This window comes from Chrysemys picta, chromosome 16 (genome assembly GCF_011386835.1).
Source record: "Chrysemys picta bellii isolate R12L10 chromosome 16, ASM1138683v2, whole genome shotgun sequence".
Classification (NCBI taxonomy): domain Eukaryota; kingdom Metazoa; phylum Chordata; order Testudines; family Emydidae; genus Chrysemys; species Chrysemys picta.
In genome coordinates, this window is record NC_088806.1 from 26,208,689 (window position 1) to 26,234,113 (window position 25,425).

A 25,425-nucleotide genomic window follows, 5' to 3' on the forward strand; every position below is an offset into this window, starting at 1 on the left:
TAAGAGGTTCATTTGATTTCCCCTCTATAGTCCCTCTCGTCCTTTGTCCCTGCTGTGATTGCCCATGTTCTTCCCCGATTCTGACCCTTCACCCCAGTCTCCGTGTTTTGGACTTGTCTGGGGGCTTTTGTCTCCTGTCCCCCTCACTAGGGGGAGGGTCTGTATCCAAAAATATTGCTCCCCTTCCTTGTAAGGTGGGCCCCATCTCTACTCAGCAGTCCTTCTCAGAACAGCATTGTAACAGATTGAGCACTCACCAGCATAGCACCCCCTGCTGGTTACCTCAGGAATTGCCTTTTCAGCCCTGGAGCACCTCCTGCTGGCCAGTGTCCCTCCTGCCTCAGGCCCCCCATGTCCCTCCTGGACCCTGGTGCCCTTTTCCCTTGGGGTGCTGCCCACAGCAGTGCCCCTACTCTCTGGGTCTCCCCTCCCAAGGGAACCCCAATCCCCTATACTCACCTTGCCTCAGTGTCTACTGCCAGTCATCATCTAGTTCCTTCTCACCAGAGGCAAACTGCTGTCTGTGATGGCCACTCATCATTGGCAAGGCGGTTGGACCTGCTGCCTTTCCCTGCAGCCCCAGTTCCTCCCTAGGCCTTCCTGTCAGACCTCAGCCTGGGAGGTCACCAGGCCTGAGCTCCCCAGCTCAACCTGCTCTGTCTAAGGTACCCTTTGGTCTTTCAGGCAGCTAGGTCCAACACTCTCTAGAGCTACAGAAGGACTGACTGTTGTCTAGCCCTGCAGCTCTTTTATAGGGCACAGCCTAGCCCTGATTGGCTGCCTCCCAGCCTTTTCTTATTGATTCTCAGCCCTCCCCAATGGCTGGCTTTTAACCCCTTCTAAACTGGAGCGGGGTGACTGCCCTGCTACAAGCATCCTATGGTGGAGGAAGCTGAAGCCTTCCTGGTGACACTATGACTGTGCAGCCGTGCATTCACCTCCAAGACATGTCTATCTGTGCCCGGGCCCCTACCCTTGACTGGAAGGATTGATGAGAACACTGCCTGCACCCCCAGCTCTTTCACCCTCACTGCTAGAGCCCTGTGGTCACTGCTGATCTGTTCGGGGTCATGGCTTCTCCTCCTCCACCACCTTTGGGGGAGATTCCTCAACCCTCGTTACCAGGGTAGCATACTGGTTTTTGATCTCTGTGGACAGTGGGTTGGGAGCAGGGGTGGAACACTGCCAGAACTAGCTAGCAGCCAGCTTCCCCGCTGGTCAGGAGCTGTTTCCTCCTCCCTCGGCGGTGCTATTGCAGTTCCCTGCAGCTGGATTGCTTCCTCCGCCTGGGGGGGTCTCCATGTGCACGTTTTCACTGAATTCTTCCTGTTTCACTGATGCTCCTCAGCCGCGCCACCTCCTCCAGTAGCTCTCCCATCTGCTTCCTGAGAGATTTTACCAAGGGACACCTCTCACACAGGATGGTCCCCCCTGGCTTTCTATGACTGGGAAATGCAGGCCACAGTCTCTGCAAATCCACACCAGGGCCTAGGTAGAAGCGTCCTTGGTCGGGTTCTCTGTCTGGACGCAGGTGAGAGGGAGGTGCCAGGAGCAGTGTTGGTATTAGCCACGCGGCCTTTCCAGACCGTGTTGATTTTATTCTTTCTCCCTCCAACAAACTCCCTCCCAAACTCCCCGGTTTGCATGGCACAGACTGCCTGGGTTCTCAGCCTGGGGGCTGCAGACAGGTCTGGCAGAGTTACAACCCCACTCTTTGAGGGGGGATCCCCAGATGTTTCTGTTCTAATGGGCATTCTCCCCCATCTGAAGAAGCCTGAAAGCCCCTGCTCTAGAGACACAGATTAGATGAGATGATCCTTCTCTCCAGTGCCCTCCAGTGATGTGGCCTGAAACACCAGATTGAGGTGGGCTTTTCCCAGCACCCCTGGCACCAGGGCCCCTTTCCCAGGGATCTCACCCACAGCTGGAATTGTCCTGTCTCCTGTTGCCATGGTTTCTCTTCTGCCTCCCCCGCAGTGTTTCATGAACTCGATCCTGCAGTGTCTGAGCAACACGAAGGAGCTCCGGGACTACTGCTTGCAGAACCAGTACGTGCGGGACCTCAACAGCAACAGTCGTATGCACACCGCACTAATGGCAGGTAAGGGGAGCCAGGTGCCTGCAGCGGGGCTGGGAGATCCCAGTGCTCCACCTGGCCCGTCCCTTTGGCAGATTGTGGGCTAAGCCGGGGCCCACAGCTTGGCCTTTCAATACAGCTCCCCTCCGGCGAGTGACCCTGTCTAAACGGGGCTCCCGGCATCTTGGCCCTCTGGCTCCGTGTCAAGAAGATTTTCCTGCAAAACTCTCCCTAGGATGCGAGAGTCATGCTGGCTCTTTTCTTCTCACATCTCCTGCCAGCCCCTGCCCTCGGTGACCCCTTTGCCTCACCATCACTAGTCTACCTGCCCGAACCCATTTGGAGACACTAAGGGGTAAACCCATCAACTAGAAAAAATTGGTTGCTACCACATGTTAGTCACATATCTGATGGTCATCAGCAGGATGTTTGTAGATGCTGGAAGTGGTGTTATTTTTCTGTATCACATGATCTTTAAAGGTTCCTAGGCATCCAATGTGGAAAAATCACAAAAATGGCCATAACGCAAAGAAACAGGCTAATTTTGTCCAAAATTGTCAGAAAACTTCTATGCACTTAAAATAGCAGTGTTTTTGGAAAGTATGGGACATATTTAGTCCCAGGTGATATATTTTACACATTTCCCTGTACTTGTTTGCCTGAAGTTAAAGCAAAAGGCTGTAGTCACGTGACAGTATGAGTTTGTTTGTACCATGTAATACGTCAAAATATTTGTCATTATCTGTAGAATGGACTGATTGGGGAAACCGTTTTCTGTGTGCTATTTTTATAAGTTACACAGATAACAATACCTCTAATCTCTCAATATAAAACACATAGTTTTCATGTTGTCTGCTCAACTGGAGACATACCTCTAAAACACACAGATACAACTATAGTTATCTTCTTACTATCACTGAATACAATGACAATCCATGTGAATGCCTTATAGAACAGTAATGACTCTTAGCAGAAGGGCTGTGGAATGTCTTGTCTGACTATATTGTGTGAATAACAAAGTGTAGCCATGTGCTCTCAATGTAACCCCTACTGCTAACGAATGGCTAGCTAATGCAGCACCCCTTCGAGCTATATTTACTCACAAACATAGTCTCAATAGTATGCAGATAGTTGAAACATTTCTGCTCCCCCGCCCGGAGAGTGTCTGTTAGATAATCTGCTGCTACACTCGTCCCTGTCACAGCTGCATGCATGGGAACGCAGCAAATCTTCTCTGCGGTGGTCGCATCTCCTCATTCCACAGGCGCTCTCCCAGCTACACTACACAAAGGGAAGGGTGGCTTCTGGAGCAGGCAGCAGCGTCACCATGGTAGGGATGAGCTGTCCTATGCAGTCTGTCATCCATCCAGGGGTAACAGGGGACACTTGAAGATACTGAACTTGTTTCATGATTCCATGTGAGCTGATAATTTGCAAGTTTCAGGTGCTGCCTGAAGGAGGCCACTGTTGGTGGTAGTTTCTCACTTGTTTTGTTCTTCTTAGCAAACAACCCATAGCCCACATTATCCAGAGATGCTTGCTTGTACTACAGCACAGTGAAGATACCCGTGAGACACCAGGTGCCGCCTCTAAAAAATTTGTATGACATACCTCTCAACTGAAAGGTCAAAGTGCCTGGCTAGGAGTTAGCATGGGTCACTCTGTGGTCCAGTGGTTTGGATGCTTTCTCGTAGAACGTGGCAGGTGTGGGTTCAAATCCCCTTTATGCTCCCTGAGAAGGGATTTGAAGGTTGATGGCCTACCTCTCAACCGAATGGCCTAAGTTCCTGGCTAGGAGGTAGTGGGCTGTGGGGTCTCCCTCAGTGCTTTCTGTTGAAGGTAGGACACATTCAGTAAATATTACATGAGAATTGGCCAGGCATTATGTGTGATTCCTGCTGTAGTCTTGTGGTCTGGGTACTTACCCAAGCAGCAAAGAGGTGCTGGTTCAAATCCTTCCCTGGGATGGGATGGGCGTCTCAATCTCTTACCGCTCAAGCATTTCACTTTAACTATATATTAACCGGAGCAAGAAACACTCTCAAGTCCCTCTATGGTACGGGGGTTAGGGTGCTCGCTTGGATTGTGAGTGACCCTGGTTCAACTCCCCACTGTGCGGGACAGGAGGGCCTGTGGGGTGTGAGAGGAGACCCCTCCTAGCTGAGCAAGAGGCCTGTCACAGGGCCTCTTGCTCTTTTAATTAAAGAGGCTTTGCTGCTGAGCAGTAAAACCCCCTCTCTCTCTTGTCCACCATGATCAGGATACACGCCCAGGTTGTGGCAGACCCCAGGGCACTCCCCTGCTCTTTTGAGGGGTGTGAACTGGGGGCCGCCACCTCCTGGGGAGAGTCACTGGTGAGCGATCCCTGTCCGAATCCCCTCTCCGGCCCAAGAAGACAATGGCCTCTTGAGAAAGAGAGGGGGTTCGGACAAGGATGGCCCACCGTAAAGGACGGTCGCCTAGGAGGCAGGAAATCCCTGTGCAAATCCCTGCCGAACAAGCAGCTGGGGGATTTGAACCAGGATCTCCCACAACCCAGGCGAGTATCCTAACCACTGGACAAGAGAGTGAGGGTAGCAGTGAGGCTGGCCCAGAGCACATTTAACTAAAGTGGAACAGCTTCAACAGGCAAGAAGGAAGCAGGCAACCCCCTCACCATTAGGGAAAGGTCAGGGGACATGCCCCAGGCGAGATTCAAACCCACATTTCTGGCACCCTAGGCGCATAGCATGACCATCAGCCTACAGAGGGTACTATAGCAGAGTGAGGCCCAAATACCATTTAATTAAAGTGAAACAGCTTGGACAGGCAAGAAGATAGGCACCCCTGACGCTACCCCCGGAAAGATGAGCACGCACGTGCCAGGAGAGATTTGAACTCGCACCTCCCCGCACCCCAAGCACGCCGTCTAACCCTCAGCCTACAGAGGGAAGCCTGGCAGCCTCTGCTCGAGCAACCCTTTAATTAAAGTGGAACAGCTTCCACAAGCAAGAGGGTAGCCGCTCCCCCATGGCAGTACCTGAAAAAGCGGGGAACACTCACCAGGCCTCCATTAGGGCCTCACCTCGAGGCCTTTTTCGCATTAGCAGGGGGAATTGAACCCACAGCACACGCATCCCACACACACGGCCCAACCACTGGACCAGGGAAGGAATGATGCCTATGCCTTTGCCCAAACTATAGTTAATTAACGTGGAACACCTTCTACGGGCAAAAAGCAAGGGGCCTGTCCACCCTAGAACCGCTGCTGAGGCCCTTGCAACAGGCAAAGAAAGGATTTGAACCCACAGCGGCCACAAGCCAGCCCTGTACTCTACTCACTAGACTACACAGGAAGGTGCTGGGCTTTCTGACCCAAATAATAGTTCATTAAAGTTGAACAGCTTCACGAGCAAGAAGAAGGGATCACGAGACCCCCAGCGCTAGAGCCGCGGAACCACAGAACATAGACAGGCTGTAGGAGAGCCCTCTTCAAACCCCTCCGCCCACCTGGGAGAAAGGGGATTTGAACGCGCCATCCTCACAGTCCCTCTGTGAAGCCTAACCACGGGATCAGAGAGGGAGCCACAGCTTTAACTGGGGTCAGGGGCCATTAATTAAAGTGTAACAGCTTCAACTGAGGGCGCTCCCATCACTGTAGCCCAGGACCCAATGATTAGGGCACTCAGCCGGGTGGTAGGTGAGCCCTTTGCAAATCCCTCGCGCTCATCAGGCGGAGGGGAGAGTTAAGAACGGGAACGGGCAGATTGCATCAGACCAATGGCCCAGCCAGCCCACTGTCCTGTCTTCCCACAGCGGCCAACGCCGGCTGCTTCAAAGGCAACGCACAGAAGAGGCCAATTATAAAGCGATCCGTCCCATCGGCCCCTCCCAGCAGCCGGCAGTCAGCGGGCTAAGGACGCCCCGAGCGCGGGGCTGTGTCTCTGACGGTCTTGGCTAACGGCCACTGATGGACCCATTCACCACGCACTTTCTCATGCTTTTTTCGAACCCACTTACAGTTTTGGCCCGCCCCACGTCAATTGGCGACGGGTTCCACGGGCTGACTGTGCCTTGCGGGGCGAAGTACTGCCTTTGGTTTGGGTTAAACCTGCCGCCTACTAATGCCAGCGGGTGACCCCTGGTTCTTGCGTTGCGTGAAGGGGTAAATAACACGTCCTGAGTCACGTTCTACACCCAAGTCATGATTGTCTAAATCTCTATCAGAGCCAACCTTAACTGTCTCCTTTCCCAGCTGAACCTGAAGCAGCCCCCGACCCCCATCACAGGCGAGGCCCCTAACCACGAGGTTAAAAGTTACACGCGAGGCCTCTGCCTCCTTCTCCCTGGGCTGTTTTGCGGGGCGTTCGACAGGTCCCTAACCATCTCACACGAAGTGGGTTAGGCACCTAAGTCACCTGAGGGGTTCCTGGCCGTGGCCGGCAAGCAGAGGTGGGGAGGGGAAGACGCTGGGTCAATTTCCTTCTCCCCGCCTGATGAGCAGGGAGGTGAGGAGGGCTCTGCATTCTCTCAAGCGTGAGCCCGATACTGAAGTAAAGGCCAGCCTGAGGAGGCTCGCTCGTTGTAGCTTGTCGAGGCTGTGGCACATTCATTCAGTAGTAACTGGCCAGACCTGCTCCATGAATCCCTCTCTAGTCCAGTGGCTTGGGTACTTACCCAGCATGTGGATGATGCAGGTTCAACTCCTTCCTCAGCTTGCTGAGAAGGGACTTGAAGAGCCATCTCCTGCCTCCAAGGTGAATGAACATGCAGCTGCTGGACTGAGAGGGGTTCTCATTGGGGCCTGGCAATGGCCACGTCCAATTTTTCTGCTGCAGTTGTTCCACTTTCGTTACATATTCATTGGGTCGCAAACTTAGCAAGCAGCCCTGTGTGGTCTAGTGGTTGGGGTGCGTACCCAGCCTGTGGGAGGTTGGGGTTTGAATCCCCTTTATGCTGGCTGAGACGGGATTTGAACCTTGATCTCTTACCTGGCAAGTGAATTCTCTAAGTGCTGGGCTAGGAGGTATTCCAATGTGCTGGCTCCCTCAGTGTTTCCTATTGAAGATGGGCCAATGTCATTAGGTAATTAAATAGTCACCGGGCCACACCACCACCGTGAGTCCCTCTGTGGTCCAGTGGTTTGGATGCTTTCCTCTAAAGACTGGCAGGTGTGGGTTCAAATCCCCTTTATGCTCCCTGAGAAGGGATTTGAAGTTGATGGCCTACCTCTCAACCGAATGGCCTAAGTGCCTGGCTAGGAGGTAGTGGGCTGTGGGGTCTCCCTCAGTCCTTTCTGTTGAAGGTAGGACACATTCAGTCAATATTACATGAGAATTGGGCCAGGCACTGTGTGTGAGTCCTGCTGTAGTCCTGTGGTCTGGCTACTTACCCAAGCAGTAAAGCGGTGCTGGTTCAAATCCTTCGATGGGATGGGTGTCTCAATCTCTTACTGCTCAAGCCTTCCACTTTAACTATATATTAACCGGAGCAAGGTAACTTCACAAGTCCCTCTATGGTACAGGGGTTAGGGTGCTCGCTTGGATTGTGAGTGACCCTGGTTCAACTCCCTGCTCTGTGGGACAGGAGGGCCTCTGGGGTGTGAGAGGAGACCCCTCCTAGCTGAGCAAGAGGCCTGTCACAGGGCCTCTTGCTCTTTTAATTAAAGGGGCTTTGCTGCTGAGCAGTAAAACCCCCTCTCTCTCTTGTCCACCATGATCAGGATACACGCCCAGGTTGTGGCAGACCCCAGGGCACTCCCCTGCTCTTTTGAGGGGTGTGAACTGGGGGCCGCCACCTCCTGGGGAGAGTCACTGGTGAGCGATCCCTGTCCGAATCCCCTCTCCGGCCCAAGAAGACAATGGCCTCTTGAGAAAGAGAGGGGGTTCGGACAAGGATGGCCCACCGTAAAGGACGGTCGCCTAGGAGGCAGGAAATCCCTGTGCAAATCCCTGCCGAACAAGCAGCTGGGGGATTTGAACCAGGATCTCCCACAACCCAGGCGAGTATCCTAACCACTGGACAAGAGAGTGAGGGTTGCCGTGAGGCCGGCCCAGAGCACATTTAACTAAAGTGGAACAGCTTCAACAGGCAAGAAGGAAGCTGGCCATTCCCTCACCATTAGGGAAAGGTCAGGGGACATGCCCCAGGCGAGATTCAAACCCACATTTCTGGCACCCTAGGCACATAGCATGACCATCAGCCTACAGAAGGTACTATAGCAGAGTGAGGCCCAAATACCATTTAATTAAAGTGAAACAGCTTGGACAGGCAAGAAGATAGGCACCCCTGACGCTACCCCGGAAAGATGAGCACGCACATGCCAGGAGAGATTTGAACTCACACCTCCCCGCACCCCAAGCACGCCGTCTAACCCTCAGCCTACAGAGGGAAGCCTGGCAGCCGCTGCTCGAGCAACCCTTTAATTAAAGTGGAACAGCTTCCACAAGCAAGAGGGTAGCCGCTCCCCCATGGCAGTACCTGAAAAAGCAGGGAACACTCACCAGGCCTGCATTATGGCCCCACCTCAAGGCCTTTTTAGCATTAGCAGGGGGAATTGAACCCACAGCACACACATCCTACACACAAAGCCCAACCACTGGACCAGGGAAAGAATGATGCCTATGCCTTTGCCCAAACTATAGTTAATTAACGTGGAACACCTTCTACGGGCAAAAAGCAAGGGGCCTGTCCATCCTAGAACCGCTGCTGAGGCCCTTGCAACAGGCAAAGAAAGGATTTGAACCCACAGCGGCCACAAGCCAGCCCTGTACTCTACTCACTAGACTACACAGGAAGGTGTTGGGCTTTTGACCCAAATAATAGTTCATTAAAGTTGAACAGCTTCACGAGCAAGAAGAAGGGATCATGAGACCCCCAGCGCTAGAGCCGCGGAACCACAGAACATAGACAGGCTGTAGGAGAGCCCTCTTCAAACCCCTCCGCCCACCTGGGAGAAAGGGGATTTGAACGCGCCATCCTCACAGTCCCTCTGTGAAGCCTAACCACGGGATCAGAGAGGGAGCCACAGCTTTAACTGGGGTCAGGGGCCATTAATTAAAGTGTAACAGCTTCAACTGAGGGCGCTCCCATCACTGTAGCCCAGGGCCCAATGATTAGGGCACTCAGCCGGGTGGTAGGTGAGCCCTTGGCAAATCCCTCGCGCTCATCAGGCGGAGGGGAGAGTTAAGAACGGGAACGGGCAGATTGCATCAGACCAATGGCCCAGCCAGCCCACTGTCCTGTCTTCCCACAGCGGCCAACGCCGGCTGCTTCAAAGGCAACGCACAGAAGAGGCCAATTATCAAGCGATCCGTCCCATCGGCCCCTCCCAGCAGCCGGCAGTCAGCGGGCTAAGGACGCCCCGAGCGCGGGGCTGTGTCTCTGACGGTCTTGGCTAACGGCCACTGATGGACCCATTCACCACGCACTTTCTCATGCTTTTTTCGAACCCACTTACAGTTTTGGCCCGCCCCACGTCAATTGGCGACGGGTTCCACGGGCTGACTGTGCCTTGCGAGGCGAAGTACTGCCTTTGGTTTGGGTTAAACCTGCCGCCTACTAATGCCAGCGGGTGACCCCTGGTTCTTGCGTTGCGTGAAGGGGTAAATAACACGTCCTGAGTCATGTTCTACACCCAAGTCATGATTGTCTAAATCTCTATCAGAGCCAACCTTAACTGTCTCCTTTCCCAGCTGAACCTGAAGCAGCCCCCGACCCCCATCACAGGCGAGGCCCCTAACCACGAGGTTAAAAGTTACACGCGAGGCCTCTGCCTCCTTCTCCCTGGGCTGTTTTGCGGGGCGTTCGACAGGTCCCTAACCATCTCACACGAAGTGGGTTAGGCACCTAAGTCACCTGAGGGGTTCCTGGCCGTGGCCGGCAAGCAGAGGTGGGGAGGGGAAGACGCTGGGTCAATTTCCTTCTCCCCGCCTGATGAGCAGGGAGGTGAGGAGGGCTCTGCATTCTCTCAAGCGTGAGCCCGATACTGAAGTAAAGGCCAGCCTGAGCAGGCTCGCTCGTTGTAGCTTGTCGAGGCTGTGCCATGTTCATTCAGTAGTAACTGGTCAGGCCTGCTCCATGAATCCCTCTCTAGTCCAGTGGCTTGGGTACTTACCCAGCATGTGGATGATGCAGGTTCAACTCCTTCCTCAGCTTGCTGAGAAGGGACTTGAAGAGCCATCTCCTGCCGCCAAGGTGAATGAACATGCAGCTGCTGGACTGAGAGGGGTTCTCATTGGGGCCTGGCAATGGCCACATCCAATTTTTCTGCTGCAGTTGTTCCACTTTCATTACATATTCATTGGGTTGCAAGCTTAGCAAGCAGCCCTGTGTGGTCTAGTGGTTGAGGTGCATACCCAGCCTGTGGGAGGTTGGGGTTTGAATCCCCTTTATGCTGGCTGAGACGGGATTTGAACCTTGATCTCTTACCTGGCAAGTGAATGCTCTAAGTGCTGGGCTAGGAGGTATTCCAATGTGCTGGCTCCCTCAGTGTTTCCTATTGAAGATGGGCCAATGTCATTAGGTAATTAAATAGTCACTGGGCCACACCACTACCGTGAGTCCCTCTGTGGTCCAGTGGTTTGGATGCTTTCCTCTAAAGACTGGCAGGTGTGGGTTCAAATCCCCTTTATGCTCCCTGAGAAGGGATTTGAAGTTGATGGCCTACCTCTCAACCGAATGGCCTAAGTGCCTGGCTAGGAGGTAGTGGGCTGTGGGGTCTCCCTCAGTCCTTTCTGTTGAAGGTAGGACACATTCAGTCAATATTACATGAGAATTGGGCGAGGCACTGTGTGTGAGTCCCGCTGTAGTCCTGTGGTCTGGCTACTTACCCAAGCAGTAAAGTGGTGCTGGTTCAAATCCTTCCCTGGGATGGGATGGGTGTCTCAATCTCTTACTGCTCAAGCCTTCCACTTTAACTATATATTAACCGGAGCAAGGTAACCTCACAAGTCCCTCTATGGTACGGGGGTTAGGGTGCTCGCTTGGATTGTGAGTGACCCTGGTTCAACTCCCCGCTCTGTGGGACAGGAGGGCCTCTGGGGTGTGAGAGGAGACCCCTCCTAGCTGAGCAAGAGGCCTGTCACAGGGCCTCTTGCTCTTTTAATTAAAGGGGCTTTGCTGCTGAGCAGTAAAACCCCCTCTCTCTCTTGTCCACCATGATCAGGATACACGCCCAGGTTGTGGCAGACCCCAGGGCACTCCCCTGCTCTTTTGAGGGGTGTGAACTGGGGGCCGCCACCTCCTGGGGAGAGTCACTGGTGAGCGATCCCTGTCCGAATCCCCTCTCCGGCCCAAGAAGACAATGGCCTCTTGAGAAAGAGAGGGGGTTCGGACAAGGATGGCCCACCCTAAAGGACGGTCGCCTAGGAGGCAGGAAATCCCTGTGCAAATCCCTGCCGAACAAGCAGCTGGGGGATTTGAACCAGGATCTCCCACAACCCAGGCGAGTATCCTAACCACTGGACAAGAGAGTGAGGGTAGCAGTGAGGCTGGCCCAGAGCACATTTAACTAAAGTGGAACAGCTTCAACAGGCAAGAAGGAAGCTGGCCATTCCCTCACCATTAGGGAAAGGTCAGGGGACATACACCAGGTGAGATTCAAACCCACATCTCCCACACCCCAGGGACATAGCATGACCATCAGCCTATGGCAGGTACTGTTTCAGTGTGAGGCCCAAATACCATTTAATTAAAGTGGAACAGCTTCCTCCGGCAAGAGGGCAGCCACCCCCCCAGCACAGTACCCAAAGCCCAGGGAACACCCACCAGGGCTGCATTTGCCACCTGTCCAAATCTCTTCTTAGCACAGGCACAGGGGGGGTTTGCAGCAGGGTCTCCCACAGCCCAATGAGGATCCTCATTGTACTAAATGCTACACAGAAGGCCTGTGCCTCCTTCTCCCTCTGATCATGTTTGTTTTCTGGGGTCTTAGGTAGGTACATATCAATCTCACTCAAAATGGTTCATGCACCTAAGTCACCTTACTCCAGGAGGGGTTCCTGGCTACAGATTGCAAGTGTATCTAGGTCCCAAACTGCCTAAAAGGCTCAGGGCTTAGCACCACCTCTCTTCTCAGCATCTCCCAGTGGCTAGCTTAGGCAGTTCTGTGCCTGTCCTTATTGTTTTTATGTATCCCATTCTTTGGTACCTGTCTCTGCCCCTTCCTCCAAGACAGAGGCCAAGCACCTATCTCAGGCACTGGGAATCCCATTGTTGTTCGAATGATTTTCTGGGCATATAGAAGCCAGGGCAACGGTGAGATTGCCACATCTATACCCCTTTGTGGGTCTGGTCCACAGTGCTGAGACAGAGGGGAGCTGAGACAGGGTATACTTGGTCCATATTACAGGCAGACAGCACTGTGGCTGTAAGGGAGCTGAGAACAGGCATGCCATGGGCCTGTAGTCCTGAGAAGAGGGATTGCTGACAGTGGGCATGCTCTGGCATTCATACAACAGACAACACTAAGACCAACGGAGGTGAGAATGGACATGCTTTGTGAATGCCGCAAGCCCTGAGATCTGGGTAGGCAATGCAGAATAGACACGGTGAGACCAGGTGCCAGCTTATGCCAAGGTCCCTAAGACTCACCTGAACACTGACAAATACCTGGCTGGAACCCATCTGATTCACCTGTGTGTTAATATTGTTAAAACAGGCATTAGAAGTGTAAGAATGTGCTTAGATTTTATAAAATGTTTTTAAATTGCTGCATGCATTAATCTCGTTTATAATAGCCGCACGCCCTGGTACCAGGTAATATTTAAGTGTTTGCATTGCACTCCTCGGTAACTGTAAATCACCAAAGAGGAGAAAGACATGAGGTAGTGTGAAATGCTGGTGTGCAGAAGGTGTTTATGTCCTGCCCAACAGAGAAGGCCCATCGACGGCAGATGAAATACTGTGGAACCTTAAAGGGGACAAAAGACCTCTTTGATTTCTCTTCTCTCTCCAGCTCAGCTGCTGTCGTCAGCCAGCTCTTTTTCCCATGCCACTGAAAGCTGAAGTAGAGTCACATCCACTGACAGCATGAATGTTTGGCAACATAAGACACGTGTCCATTCCCAGCTCCAAAGCCTCTCTGCGCATGGGAATGAATCTCTTCTTTGGGCCAACGCCAGTTTTGAAATTGCTCTATTCTTGGGGTAGATGAATTCTATCTCTTGGACACACAGATGCACCGTCTGAGTTCAAGCTCCACGTTAGCACTCTGTTGACTCCGAGTGTTTGCTTTGCTTGAGCAACATGCAAGAACATGCGTGAATCTGCTTCCTCGTGATCTACCCCGAGGTCAGTCATTGCAGGATGGTTGCCTGTCAATGCTTGTGCGATGTCGTGAAAGCCACCAGCAAGGTATACTTCACGACCAAGCGACTATCTCTATTCACACTTCATGATCCAGTCACTGTGGAGAAAGTTTGCAATGTTAGATTTATTCTTTGAATTCGATATCATCTTCAAGTGTTGCTTTGGGAATGGGGTTAACACAGTGGGGTTCCAAACTTCTTGCCTTTGGTCAGTTCTCCAGTGGGCTCTCTCACCAGATTTGACTGATTTTTCATTTGCACAACTGTTAGCAACAACAGCAGAGTACTGACATTTTAGTGCACGGATAATGTTCAGCAGCTGATCAGACAGCTCCCCAAAAGTTTTGCACTTGGCAGTATCAGTGCATACCATCTGCAGAAGCATCATGAGATCAACCATAGCTAAAGTAGCTCACCCACTGACAGATTTTTCTCCAGCTCTTGCTGTCGCTCTTTTGGGTCTTTCTTAGAGAACCATACAAATTGAAGAAGGGAAATGGGACAGGTACCAGTCATCAAACTCTGGATAGTAACATCTCTGGATTGGGCAATAACTGTCAGCTTGCTGAATATCTGACCATCAGTAGTTATTGCTTGTGCTGTCTGCTTCTTCTTTGGATCAGTTATTTTGTTGAGATTACCAAATGATTTGAGATTGTGACTTTTTATGGGATCGAAGACGTCTCCCTCACTCCTTTGCAGCCTCCTGGTTACAAACGGCTTCGTTTCTTGTGTGCCATTCTCTGTGATCATACAAACTTTCTGCAATTTCAGGTGGCGCCGCAGTAGACATTGGAATGTTCACAAGTGGCTGCCTATGGTCTGGGCTTGTTCCAGGTTCAGTGCGTAAAGGTTTCGTCATACTTTCGGTCACAAGTTTTATAAGATCTTGGACAGCAGTTTCATCTGTAGCCAGGCCCTTTGTGGTTGCTTCTTTGTAGAGATCCTTGCTGAGGCTGCATTCCACACATCTGCCTTGTCATAGATGTTACAGCTGCCTTAAAAGGTGCAGAGACAAGGCGGGTGAAGTAATACCTTTGATTGAACAGAATTTTCTTGGTGTTCGAAAGCTCGTTTCTTTTACCACGGTCCAATAATAAAAGATATTACCTCATCTGCCCTGTCTCTCAGATATCCTGGGAAAAACACACCACTGCAAATAACTTAAAATGTGCAGTCAAGTAATACTTGGCTTCCACAAGGATGTCTTCAAACCCACTTTCCTGTATCACACTGCCTATGTCACCCAGGAAATTCACTGTACGATGCACGCCTCCCATCTCAAAGGGGTCACTGTCAAATTCGGTTCGATTCCTCCATTTAATCAACTGTGCTTTGCAGTAGATTGCTTCGTCATGCACGACATAAGTCCAGTCTTGGCCCAGAGAGTGGAACTTATCCTGAAAATATTTCATCCTGGTGTACGTTGTATTAACATCAGTTGCCGGTGCAGGAATCATTGCACAGTAGCCAATATTCATAAAATGTAAAATAGCAGACAGAAAAACTCCTCCATTCAGTCCATTCTACAAATAATGACAGATATGTTGATGTATTACATGGTACAAACAAACTCATACTGTTGTGCGACTACAGACTTTTGCTTTAATCCAAGGAAGACGAGTACAGGAAAATGCATAAAATATATCACCAGGGGCTAAATATTCCCCAAACTTTCCACAACAGCACTATTTTGAGTACATAGTTCATAGGCAATTGCATGTAGAAGCTTTCTGCCAATTTTGGTAAAAAATAGACTGTTTCTCCGAGTTGTGGCCTCTTTGGTGCTTTTATGATTTTTTCAGGTTGGACACCCGTTAACATTTCAACATGACGTGCTATAGAATAACTGCACCACTCCCAGCAGCTACAAACACCCTGCTGATGACCACCAGATGCGTGCCTAACATGTGGCAACAAAATGCTTCTAGCTGATGGGCTACCCTAACTCATTCATAAGACCCCTTTTTAAATCTGTCTGGCTGACGCCGCCTCCTCCAGGGTTTGCCAGCTCTACCGCCGATACCCGAGGTGGAGGTGGAGGCTCACAGGCAGAGCAGACCAGACTTCCCGCTGCTCCTCTGCTTAGCAGCTGTGGCCGGGAATATGTGCTGGGAGCAGATTGGCGGAGTAAGACGCTGCACAGTCCCCAATCGGAGGAGAGCCGCCAGTAGACGGGGCTACGGTTCTGAACACGCCCCCAGGGGCCTGGGGGATTGGGTCGGAGCGAGCGGCGAGCCCCGGGTAACCCTCGTTCCCGCTCTCTCTCGGCAGAGTTCGCCAAGCTGATCCAGCTGCTCTGGACCTCGTCCCCCAATGAAGCGGTGAGCCCCTCGGAATTCAAGACCCAGATCCAGAGATACGCGCCCCGCTTTGTCGGCTACAAGTAAGGCTCTAGGCGAGACGGGGCAGGGGTAGGGACGGCTTGTGTTGCCCAGGGAGCGGTTTCTCACCCTTCCCTTGTCCACTCCAGCCAGCAGGACGCTCAGGAATTCCTGCGCTTCCTCCTCGATGGGCTGCACAGCGAGGTGAACCGGGTGCTAGTGAGGCCCAGATCTAACCAGGACAACCTGGACCACCTGCCGTAAGTGGTGCCTCTCGCGCGGTGCCCTATGGAGCTGCCCCTGCCCCTGCAGAGCAGCACCCATCCATCATCGCCAGGGGCACCGCTCCCTGCCGGCTGGCTCAAGCCCAGCCTGGAACCCTGGAAGGGTTCCCAGGGGTGTTCCACCCCGGGGCACCTGCCTTGGCCAGCTCTCTCGTTGGGGGGATTCTGAGCAAGTTCAGATTGGCGGAGGCTGGACCAAATTGGCAGCAAACGCCCAGGACACAAGAACCCAAATGTGATGGGGCCTGGGGGAGACGGGGGTTGCGGGTACGGAGGGGAGATTGGGGCCTAATAAATGAGCCCCAGGGAAGGAAAATCACCAGCAGATCCCAAACTTGGGGGGGTAACTGTCGTGTCCCCTCCCCCCCCAAAAAAGAAAAAGAAAGCCCTGCTAATGTGAGGGGATCCCTTCTTCCCATGCATTCTAAGCTTGGGTGAGTCAGCAGCCGGCAGCCCTTGTAACAGCCCAGCGTTCTGCACGCTGCCTGCTGTGATGTCTGTGGGGTTTAGCGTTGCTAGCCCTGGAATTAGCACTCCACAGATCCCAAATGTATGGAGTCCCCAGGCTTGACACATGGGGGTACGGTCTGGTCTCTTCACTCACTCAACTCGTGAGCCATCAAGTGCTCCAATGGTGTTGGAATTCAAGTAGATTAAATGCAAAGCCCGAAGGCCCTCGGCATGGCCCACTGGCGCGGTAGTGGAATTCAGAACCAGAGAAGCATCAGTCCTGCACCAGCGACCGTAAAGGGGGCAGAGCATGCTCCCTGCAGCTCCCTCCTAATCGGCACGCTTCTGCCTGCAGACTGCAAAGCAGCTCAGGGCTTGGCGGGACGCTGGCCCTGGCGGGCGTCTCTCACGCACTCTGTCTCTTCTCTGTCCCCTGCAGCGATGATGAAAAAGGGAGGCAGATGTGGCGGAAATACCAGGAGAGGGAGGATAGCCGGATCGGGGGTGAGTGCCTGGGTACGGGGAGGGGAGAACATGGGGGCAGGAGTGGATGGAAGGGTAGCAAGGCCCAGGGGCTGAAGTGGAGGCGGGTGGGGGAATTGGAGGGCAGGCAGCCAGCTCAGAGAGCTGGGTCCAGGAGACCCCATACATCCAGCACACAAATGGATAGATCGGTAGAAGACACCATTGCTGTGATGGGCAGAGCCCTGCCGGGCAAGGGCTGGGCCATGCAGCGCCTTGGGCGTCTCTCACCCCCTCTCATCCCCACCCCTCCCCAGATCTCTTCGTCGGGCAGCTGAAGAGCTCGCTGACCTGCAGCGAGTGCGGCTACTGCTCCACGGCCTTCGACCCCTTCTGGGATCTGTCCCTGCCCATCGCTAAGGTAACGCCTGCGCCCCCACCTGCTGCTCAGCTTCCCCCCACCCCACCGGCCCGGGCGTGCTCTGACCCCTGCTCTTTGCTCTCTGCAGAAGAGCTATAGTGAGGTGACCCTGTTGGACTGCATGCGGCTCTTCACCAAGGAGGACGTGCTGGATGGAGACGAGAAGCCGGTGAGGGAGGGATGGGTGGGCAATCGGTGGGAGGAAGGGAGGGATGGGCAGGGATGGAGGGAGGGCTGGACGGACGGACAGGCAGACTGCTGTTTAGGGACCAGGAAATGTGGTACAGAGATCGTCACGCTATGGCTCTGGGCCATTTGCCCACATCACAGTTTTGCTGTAGCAGTTGTCCCGCATCCCAGACCCATGGGAACGAGGCCGCCTGCCCTTAAGGTGGATGCCCATCTTGGCTCAGGGACAGGCTTGGATCTGCTTGAGCTGGGCCCCATTTCTGCTAGAGGGTGGGCCTATTTGCTGAAGTTCCCCTGCGGGTGGCACCCTCGGGCCCGGCCCAGGGGTCCTGGGTTCAGCCCCCCGGTGACGCTATCAGGATCCCCCTCTAACCCTGGTTTGTCTCCCCCAGACGTGCTGTCGCTGCAAAACCAGGACGAGGTGCACAAAGAAGTTCAGCATCCAGAGGTTCCCAAAGATCCTGGTGCTTCGTATCCATCAGGCTCCCCGGAGCTCCCTGCAGCAGAGATTCCAGCACCTGGGCAGCATGGGGCGAGGGGGTTCTTGGGGCAAAGGGCTATGGGTGGGGCAAAGGGCTATGGGTGGGAGTAACCCCCCCACCCCCAGACACTAGCAGATCCAGCTTCTGCTGAGTGGGACATACCAGAGAGAGCCCGGGACCCAGCCCCAAAAGGGCAAAGGGCTCTGTGCTCATCTCCTCCCATCCATCTGTCCTGGCCCAGCCCCCTTTCCTTGACTCCGCCCCCCAGATCTGAAGCGCTTCTCCGAGGCCAGGATACGAACCAGCAAGCTCACCACCTTCATCAGCTTCCAGCTGAAGGACCTGGACCTGCGGGAGTTTGCCGCACAGAGCTGCAGTGAGTGCCCTGGGTCAAGGCGGGGGCTGGGTGCGCTGGCACAGGGAGACAACATGCCCGTAACTGACGGGACAGGGCTGGGGCAGCGTCCCTCACAGCATCCCGCTGGCCATCAGAGGCGTGTCACAGAGCACCCCTGTCGCTAACCAGCGTGCCACACTGCCGTGCCTGTCCCTTGATCAGACACACACCCGGCCGTGACCCTTCCCCCCTGCATGGATTTATTCTTCACTTACCAAGGTCAAGAAAACGGGTTGCAGCCTGCCAGCAAAGCAGACTTCCCCATAGCCACCTCTCCTCCATCCAGGCTGCCCCTCTTCAGCCTGCACCCTTCCCCGTGCTGCAGCCACCTCGAATCGGGCTCGGGCACAGGGAGCTTGGTGGCTGATCAGTCACCCCAAGGGAGCTGCCCCCCCTAGCTGCATGTCCTTGGTTGCCCGTGCACTCATCCCACAGACAGGGCGTGGGTACGTTCTGTCCCGTCTTGCCCCAGCAGAGGCTGCACAGCATGCTCTGTGCCTTGCTGCACCCCTCTACCCCACACCCTCGAGGGAACCAGGCAGTGATGGATGAATTCCCCAGCCTCCTAGGGACAGGTCCGTATCATTAGCCTTGTATTTCAGGTGGGGAAATTGAGGCACAGGGCAAGGCAGTGACACACACAAAGCCACATACTAAGCCAATGGCAGAACTAAGAATGGAACTGTAGAGTCCTGGCCCCCCAATCACCTGCTCACTCAAGACCGCACTCCTTCCCCAAGCTGAGAATAGAACCCAGGAGTCCTGGCTCCCTCCCAGTCTCCTGCTCAGTCCTTGGGGTCTTGCTCTTTCTACCTTGCTAGTGGGATCCCAAGGGCCCATTACCTGCCCGGCAGGGATTCCAGCAGCAGTGGTCCGGATGGGTGCCCTGGACCCTGCCCTCGCTAATTTCTGGGTTTGCTGTGCCCCACCCCTGCAGACCATGCCGTTTACAACCTGTATGCCGTCTCCAATCACTCCGGGACCACCATGGGGGGGCACTACACAGCCTACTGCAAGAGCCCCGTGTCTGGCGAATGGCACACTTTCAACGACTCCCGGTAAGGCTGGCACTTGGCATCCCAGGCACCCATCCCACTGCCCATGTGGCATGGGGTCTGTATCGGCGTGTGGGGAGGTGGATGGGTATTGTGGGCTGATGTGGGGGACAGCTCTGTGGATTGAGGTGCCTGGGGGCTGCATGGTCAATGGGTGTTCTGGGGGGAGCTCTGTAGATGGGGGGTGCCTGGGGGCTGCACAGGCTAGGAGAGTTGTGGGGGTAGCTCTGTAGATGTGGGGTGACTGGGGACTGCACGGGCTGTAGGTGTTGTGGGGGTAGCTCTGTAGATGTGGGGTGACTGGGGGCTGCACAGGCTAGGAGAGTTGTGGGGGTAGCTCTGTAGATGTGGGGTGACTGGGGACTGCACGGGCTGTAGGTGTTGTGGGGGTAGCTCTGTAGATGTGGGGTGACTGGGGGCTGCACAGGCTAGGAGAGTTGTGGGGGTAGCTATGTGGATGTAGGGTGACTAGGGGCTGCACAGGCTAGGAGAGTTGTGGGGGTAGCTCTGTAGATGTGGGGTGACTGGGGGCTGCACAGGCTAGGAGAGTTGTGGGGGTAGCTATGTGGATGTAGGGTGACTAGGGGCTGCACAGGCTAGGAGAGTTGTGGGGGTAGCTCTGTAGATGTGGGGTGACTGGGGGCTGCACAGGCTAGGAGAGTTGTGGGGGTAGCTATGTGGATGTAGGGTGACTAGGGGCTGCATGGGCAATGAGTGCTGTGGGGGGAGATCTGTAGATTTGGGTGTGATGGATTCGGTCTCAGGGACCCCCATGGAACTGCCACCTGATGTGCTGAGACTACCTCTGAGCCTGTTTTCCCAGCGCCCAGTGTTCAGCCTTTCTGGGCAATTTGCAACTTGTGCAGTTCTAGCTTCTTCTGATTTTCACTCTTACTTATTTTGCTTACTTTTCTGTCCCTTTTTCCCTTGCCCGAAATAAGCAAACGGAAAATAACAAACCGGTAACCACTTGGCCTGTTCTCCAGCCAGCACACTTAAACCTCACTTAAAATCACTACCAGCATTTCAAAGCAATCATCTGTGTACAGATGCTACTCGACTACACCACTGTGATGGGTTTGGTCACAGAGACCCCCTTGGGACTGCCACTTGATGTGCTGAGACTACCTCTGAGACTATCCCTGGCAGCTTAGGACTTCAGTACCCTGTCTTGTTGAGCCAGACACGTTGCCTGCTGCAAACACAGACCCAGGTCTGAACCACATCCCCCAAAAGCTGCAGACTTAACTGAAAACAGCTTACAAAGTGCTCCTGTCTCTAGCACCCAGATACCCAGTTCCCAATGGGATCCAAACCCCAGATAAATCCGTTTTACTCTGTATAAAGCTTATACAGGGTAAACTCATAAATTGTCCACCCTCTATAACACTGATAGAGAGGTATGCACAGCTGTTTGCTCCCCCAGGAATTAATGGCTTACTCTGGGTTCATTAATAAACAAAAGTGATTTTATTAAGTATAACAGGTAGGATTTAAGTGGTTCCAAGTAATAACAGACAGGAAAGTAAGTTACCAAGCAAAATAAAGCAAAACATGCAAGTCTAAGCCTAATACAGTAAGAAACTGATTAGAGATGAAACCTCACCCTCAGAGATGTTCCAATAAGCTTCTTTCACAGACCAATCCTTTCCCCTAACTAGGGGATTTCTCATGATTGCAGCCCCCTTTGTTGTGGTTCCACCCCCTTATATAGCTTTGGCACAAGGTGGGAATCTTTTGTCACTCTGGGTCCCCATCCCTCCTTCTAAATGGAAAAGCACCAGGTTTAAGATGGATTCCAGTACCAGGTGACATGGTCACATGTCCCATGAGACCCCAGCCTCCATTCTTCCTGGTCTGACTCACAGGGAGCCTTGCAAGTAAACAGAGCCATCTACAGTCAATTGTCCTAGTTGATGGCAGCCATCAAGATTCTAAACCACCATTAATGGCCCACACTTTGCATAACTACAATAGGACCTCATAGTTATATTTTTATAATCCTAGTTTCAGATACAAGAATGATACATTCATACAAATAGGATGAACACACTCAGTAGATTATAAGCTTTGTAATGATACCTTACAAGAGACCTTTTCCATGAAGCATATTCCAGTTACACTATATTCACACTCATTAGCATAAAATCATATGGAGTGCAACATCACAGTGGGGTGACTGGGGGCTGCATCGGCAATGGGTTTTGGGGGAGAGCTGTAGATGTGGGGTGACTGAGGGCTGCACAGGCTCTGGGTGTTATGGAGGTAGCTCTGTGGATTGAGGTGACTGGGGGCTGCACAGGCTCTGGGTGTTGTGGGGGCAGATCTGTGGATGTGGGGTGACTAGGGGCTGTATGGGCTCTGGGTGTTGTTGGGGGAGATCTGTGGATGTGGGGTGACTGGGGGCTGCATGGGCTCTGGGTGTTGTGGAGATAGCTCTGTGGATGTGGGGTGACTGGGGGCTGCACAGGCTCTGGGTGTTGTGGGGGCAGATCTGTGGATGTGGGGTGACTGGGGGCTGCACCAGCTCTGGGTGTTGTGTGGGGAGATCTGTGGATGTGGGGTGACTGGGGACTGCACAGGCTCTGGGTGTTGTGGGGGGAGATCTGTGGATGTGGGGTGTTAGGGGGGCTCCTCCTCTACACCCCCCCCCCGGCTCCTGTGTCCACGCTTCCCTTCCTGTGCTGTGACCGTCGCTCTCTCCCTGCAGCGTCACCCCGATGTCCTCCAGCCACGTGCGCAGCAGCGACGCCTACCTGCTCTTCTACGAGCTGGCCAGCCCGTCTTCCCGCATGTAGCTCCTGCCCCCCCGCTCGGCCCCCCAGGAGTCTGGCACAGCCACGCCGAGACGGGGAGACCCAGGACAGCCACGACTGTGGTGGGGATTTCTATTAATCAGTTCGTTTTTTTAAAAACAACAGAAGATGCAAGAGAAACCACCCCTAAAACAGGGCCGGCGCCCTGGCTGGGAGATAGGTTTCTCCTGCGCGGGGGTCCATTGTGGCTGAGGCTAAAGACAAGCAGAGCCCCAGGCCAATCGACGGCACAGACAGCGGAGAGGATGCCGGCACAGAGGGGGCTGGACAGCTCGGACGATTCCTGTTGTTAGGGGCAGGGGTTGGATTCTTAGCTTGTTTTGCTCTTTTCTTTGGTGTGTAATAAATGCCATGGGGCGCAGGAGCCTGCCTGTCCCGTTAACTCCAAGCAACCACCCCCTCCCCACCCTGGGGCAGAGACGAGTGGGGTTTGGGGACCCAGGAGTGCCTCCGTCTCGTCCTGGTGCAACCACACCATTTGGACCCTGCTGCTGGGGAACCCCGCCTGGAATTGCACTATGGAAACACCGCACCTGCTCTCCGGCTCGGCCCCACCCTGCTGCCAGGGCCTGCTCCTCCAAACCAGACTAATAGCCCGCCGCCCTTCTCCAGTAGCCCGTGGCAGCTTGACTGGTGGCTCTGCCTGTGGAGCAGACGTGGCAGCGAATTATTGATTTGAAACTCCCTGGCCAGGCTATGACCGGGTTTGCATGGATGACGCCCGGCGGTGCACACAGAGCCCAGGACAGGTCCCAGAGTGACTGTTCTACCTCTCAGCGCTTTGGGGGACATTCTTGAGTTCATTTGTAATTGACTTTTCTCAGTCCACAGTGCCCATGCTGGTTTCCTAGGAGCCCACCTTGCTAGGAGCAGCGGGGATGGGGGAAGAGACTCCCTTTGGGTGGGTTTACCGGCCTGCTATACAACCGTGCCTTAAATCGTTTTGGGAGCAGCGAGGGGCATATGAGCTGAACTAATGTTCCCATAATCCTCTGTGGCATGCCCAGCCTATGCCATAGGGGCCTGCAGCTTTCTGGGAACCAGCTTTTTTGTGGGGGCTGTGAGCACCTGGGGATGGTGAGCAGCAGCTTCTCCCTCCCAGAGAGGCATGAAGCCAGCCTCACTGGCCTTGCCCTGGACTGGCCCAGGAATCTCAATAGCCTTTTTAATCTTTTCTCTAATTTATTCTCTTCCTCCCAGCCACAGTCAGAGCATCTGGCTGCAGGTGGGGAAATCCCCACCAGCCCCTATGGCCGAGCAGCCCCCAGGCCCGCTCGGAGATACCCCCACTGGCACATTGAGTGGTGCCACTTGCCTGTTCTTGGCACAGCACTACAGGGGTATCCCAGCCTCTTTGCAGAGGCCCTGCTCCCCTCACCCCCCCTTGCCCCCTGCCCCAGGAACAGCTCTAAGAGGACTGACAGTAAGATTGAAAGGGACATTTCCCAGCTGCTCAGCCAGTGCCCCTTTCAACATGGCTGGGGCTGGGAGCCCCTGCTGCAGGGGAAGGATCAGGCCCTGTGGCTAGGGGAGCAGCCCAGCCTGCAGCTGGGGGAGGCTGAGCAGAGCAGTGTTGCTGGTTCGATTATTGCTTGTTTACTGTGTAAGCAAGATGCGGGGGCAGCAGAAGAGTCGAGTACAAGGGCCACTTGTACAGGAATAAATTTGAGCTTGACCACCACCCCCAGAGCTTTGCCTTGCTGTGTGTGCCCCAGACTAACGCCGCAGGACAGGCCGCCTTCGTCCCACCCTAACGCTGCAGCTCCAAGGCATGAGCTGAGGAAACCTACTGCAGGGGCAGGTTCGCCCAGCCAGCTAGGGGGCTCCTGCCACCGCTGGCTACTCACTGCTCGCAGGGGGCTACATAGAGCCATGCTCTGGGCAGAGGCACAGCTCTTGGCTGCCCAGAGGGCTTAGACTCCCACTGCCTACCGGAGCAGGACAGCAGGGCCTACACCAAGCTGGGCCTAATGCAGGCAGCAAGTTTCCCCTGCAGCCCCCCTGGGCCCTGCTTGGGCAGCATGAAACAGAATGGGAGCTAGGACGCCACTGCAAAAGAGACCCAGGGCTGGCTAGAGACGCAAAGAGCCAGGCCCATGGCAAAGCCCTTTGCTGTGACCCTCCTCCCCCTCACCACCCATTAACACGCCCCAGGCTTGGGAGCCCTAAGTACTGGACACTCCCCCTTCAGCTCAGCTCTCCCCAAAGCTCCTGAACAATGAGCCTTTTCTCCACTGCTTAGTAACTGAGAAACAGCTTCGCCTTGAGGGGCTGCAGGAATGTGACTGGCTGGGCCCTGGCGCCAGGCACTAGGGAAACGCTGCACCCAACCCAGCCAACTGTAAACACAACCAGGGGAATTAGCTCACCCCACACCCAGCTCCAGCCCTCCTCCATGCAGGCCCATGGGACACTGGTGGCATCAGTAATGCCCTTAGTTCAGGGGCTATGGTAGCTTTATAGACAGGAACTGCCACCACAGCAAGCAGGTGCAGGGGACAGGCCGAGGCCTGGACAGAGAGCTTCCCTCACCCCTGGAGGGAGCAAGAGACAGGCCACAGGTGGGGCCATTGCTGGGGATCTCATGGGTGCACCACACATGAGCCCCTAAGGGGGCCTCTGTCCAGGGGAGCGAACAAGCAGCTTGAGGGCCAGGATCATGTCTTGGGAGGGACTCGAGACCATGGGAGAAGGCCCCAGGTCCACTTGACCCTGCAGCTGGGTTCCAGGCAGCACCCATCATTGACAAGTATAAAAAGATGCCAACTTGAATTCCCAACGACTAATGCCAGTGCAACCAAGGAGGGCTAGGATCGGAGACGGCTGGGTTCTACTGGCTTGGCCACCAACTGGCTGCATTACCTTGGGCAAAGCAGGTGCACAGATGCCCCAGTGATAGCCACTAGGAAAATCATTTTCAAAAGTACACAAGTGACTTGGGAGCCAATGTCCCATTTTCAAAAGTGCCTTTGGAGCCATTGGTTTCCTAGGAGAGTTCTGCTCCTAACTGCAGCATCGGGAGAGGGGGGGGCAACAAAAAAAACCTCTATCTTGGTTCTTACAGGGGCTAACACTTCCTTATGTGCCTCAGTTTCCCCTCTGCAAGGCAGGGATAATAGCACTGACCTACTGACAGCTCCACAGGATCTGTGCTCCACCCCCTGCTTTGGAACAGTCTCT

General features: G+C 54.1%; 1 protein-coding gene across 6 annotated transcripts in view; it reads left to right on the forward strand.

Moving 5' to 3' along the window:
* USP2 (ubiquitin specific peptidase 2) overlaps window positions 1-22,610 on the forward strand; it is a 64,287-nt gene extending 41,677 nt beyond the window's left edge. For all 6 annotated transcript variants that reach the window (XM_042851877.2, XM_008164524.4, XM_005303767.5 and 3 more), the window contains 10 exons: window positions 1,978-2,101; window positions 15,640-15,751; window positions 15,839-15,949; window positions 16,863-16,927; window positions 17,203-17,306; window positions 17,395-17,475; window positions 17,888-17,966; window positions 18,246-18,353; window positions 19,312-19,432; window positions 22,140-22,610. In XM_042851877.2, coding sequence (XP_042707811.2) covers window positions 1,978-2,101; window positions 15,640-15,751; window positions 15,839-15,949; window positions 16,863-16,927; window positions 17,203-17,306; window positions 17,395-17,475; window positions 17,888-17,966; window positions 18,246-18,353; window positions 19,312-19,432; window positions 22,140-22,227 — 993 coding nt within the window. In that variant the 3' untranslated portion in view covers window positions 22,228-22,610. The remainder of the gene's footprint in view (window positions 1-1,977; window positions 2,102-15,639; window positions 15,752-15,838; window positions 15,950-16,862; window positions 16,928-17,202; window positions 17,307-17,394; window positions 17,476-17,887; window positions 17,967-18,245; window positions 18,354-19,311; window positions 19,433-22,139) is intronic.
* Window positions 22,611-25,425: the final 2,815 nt, after the last annotated feature.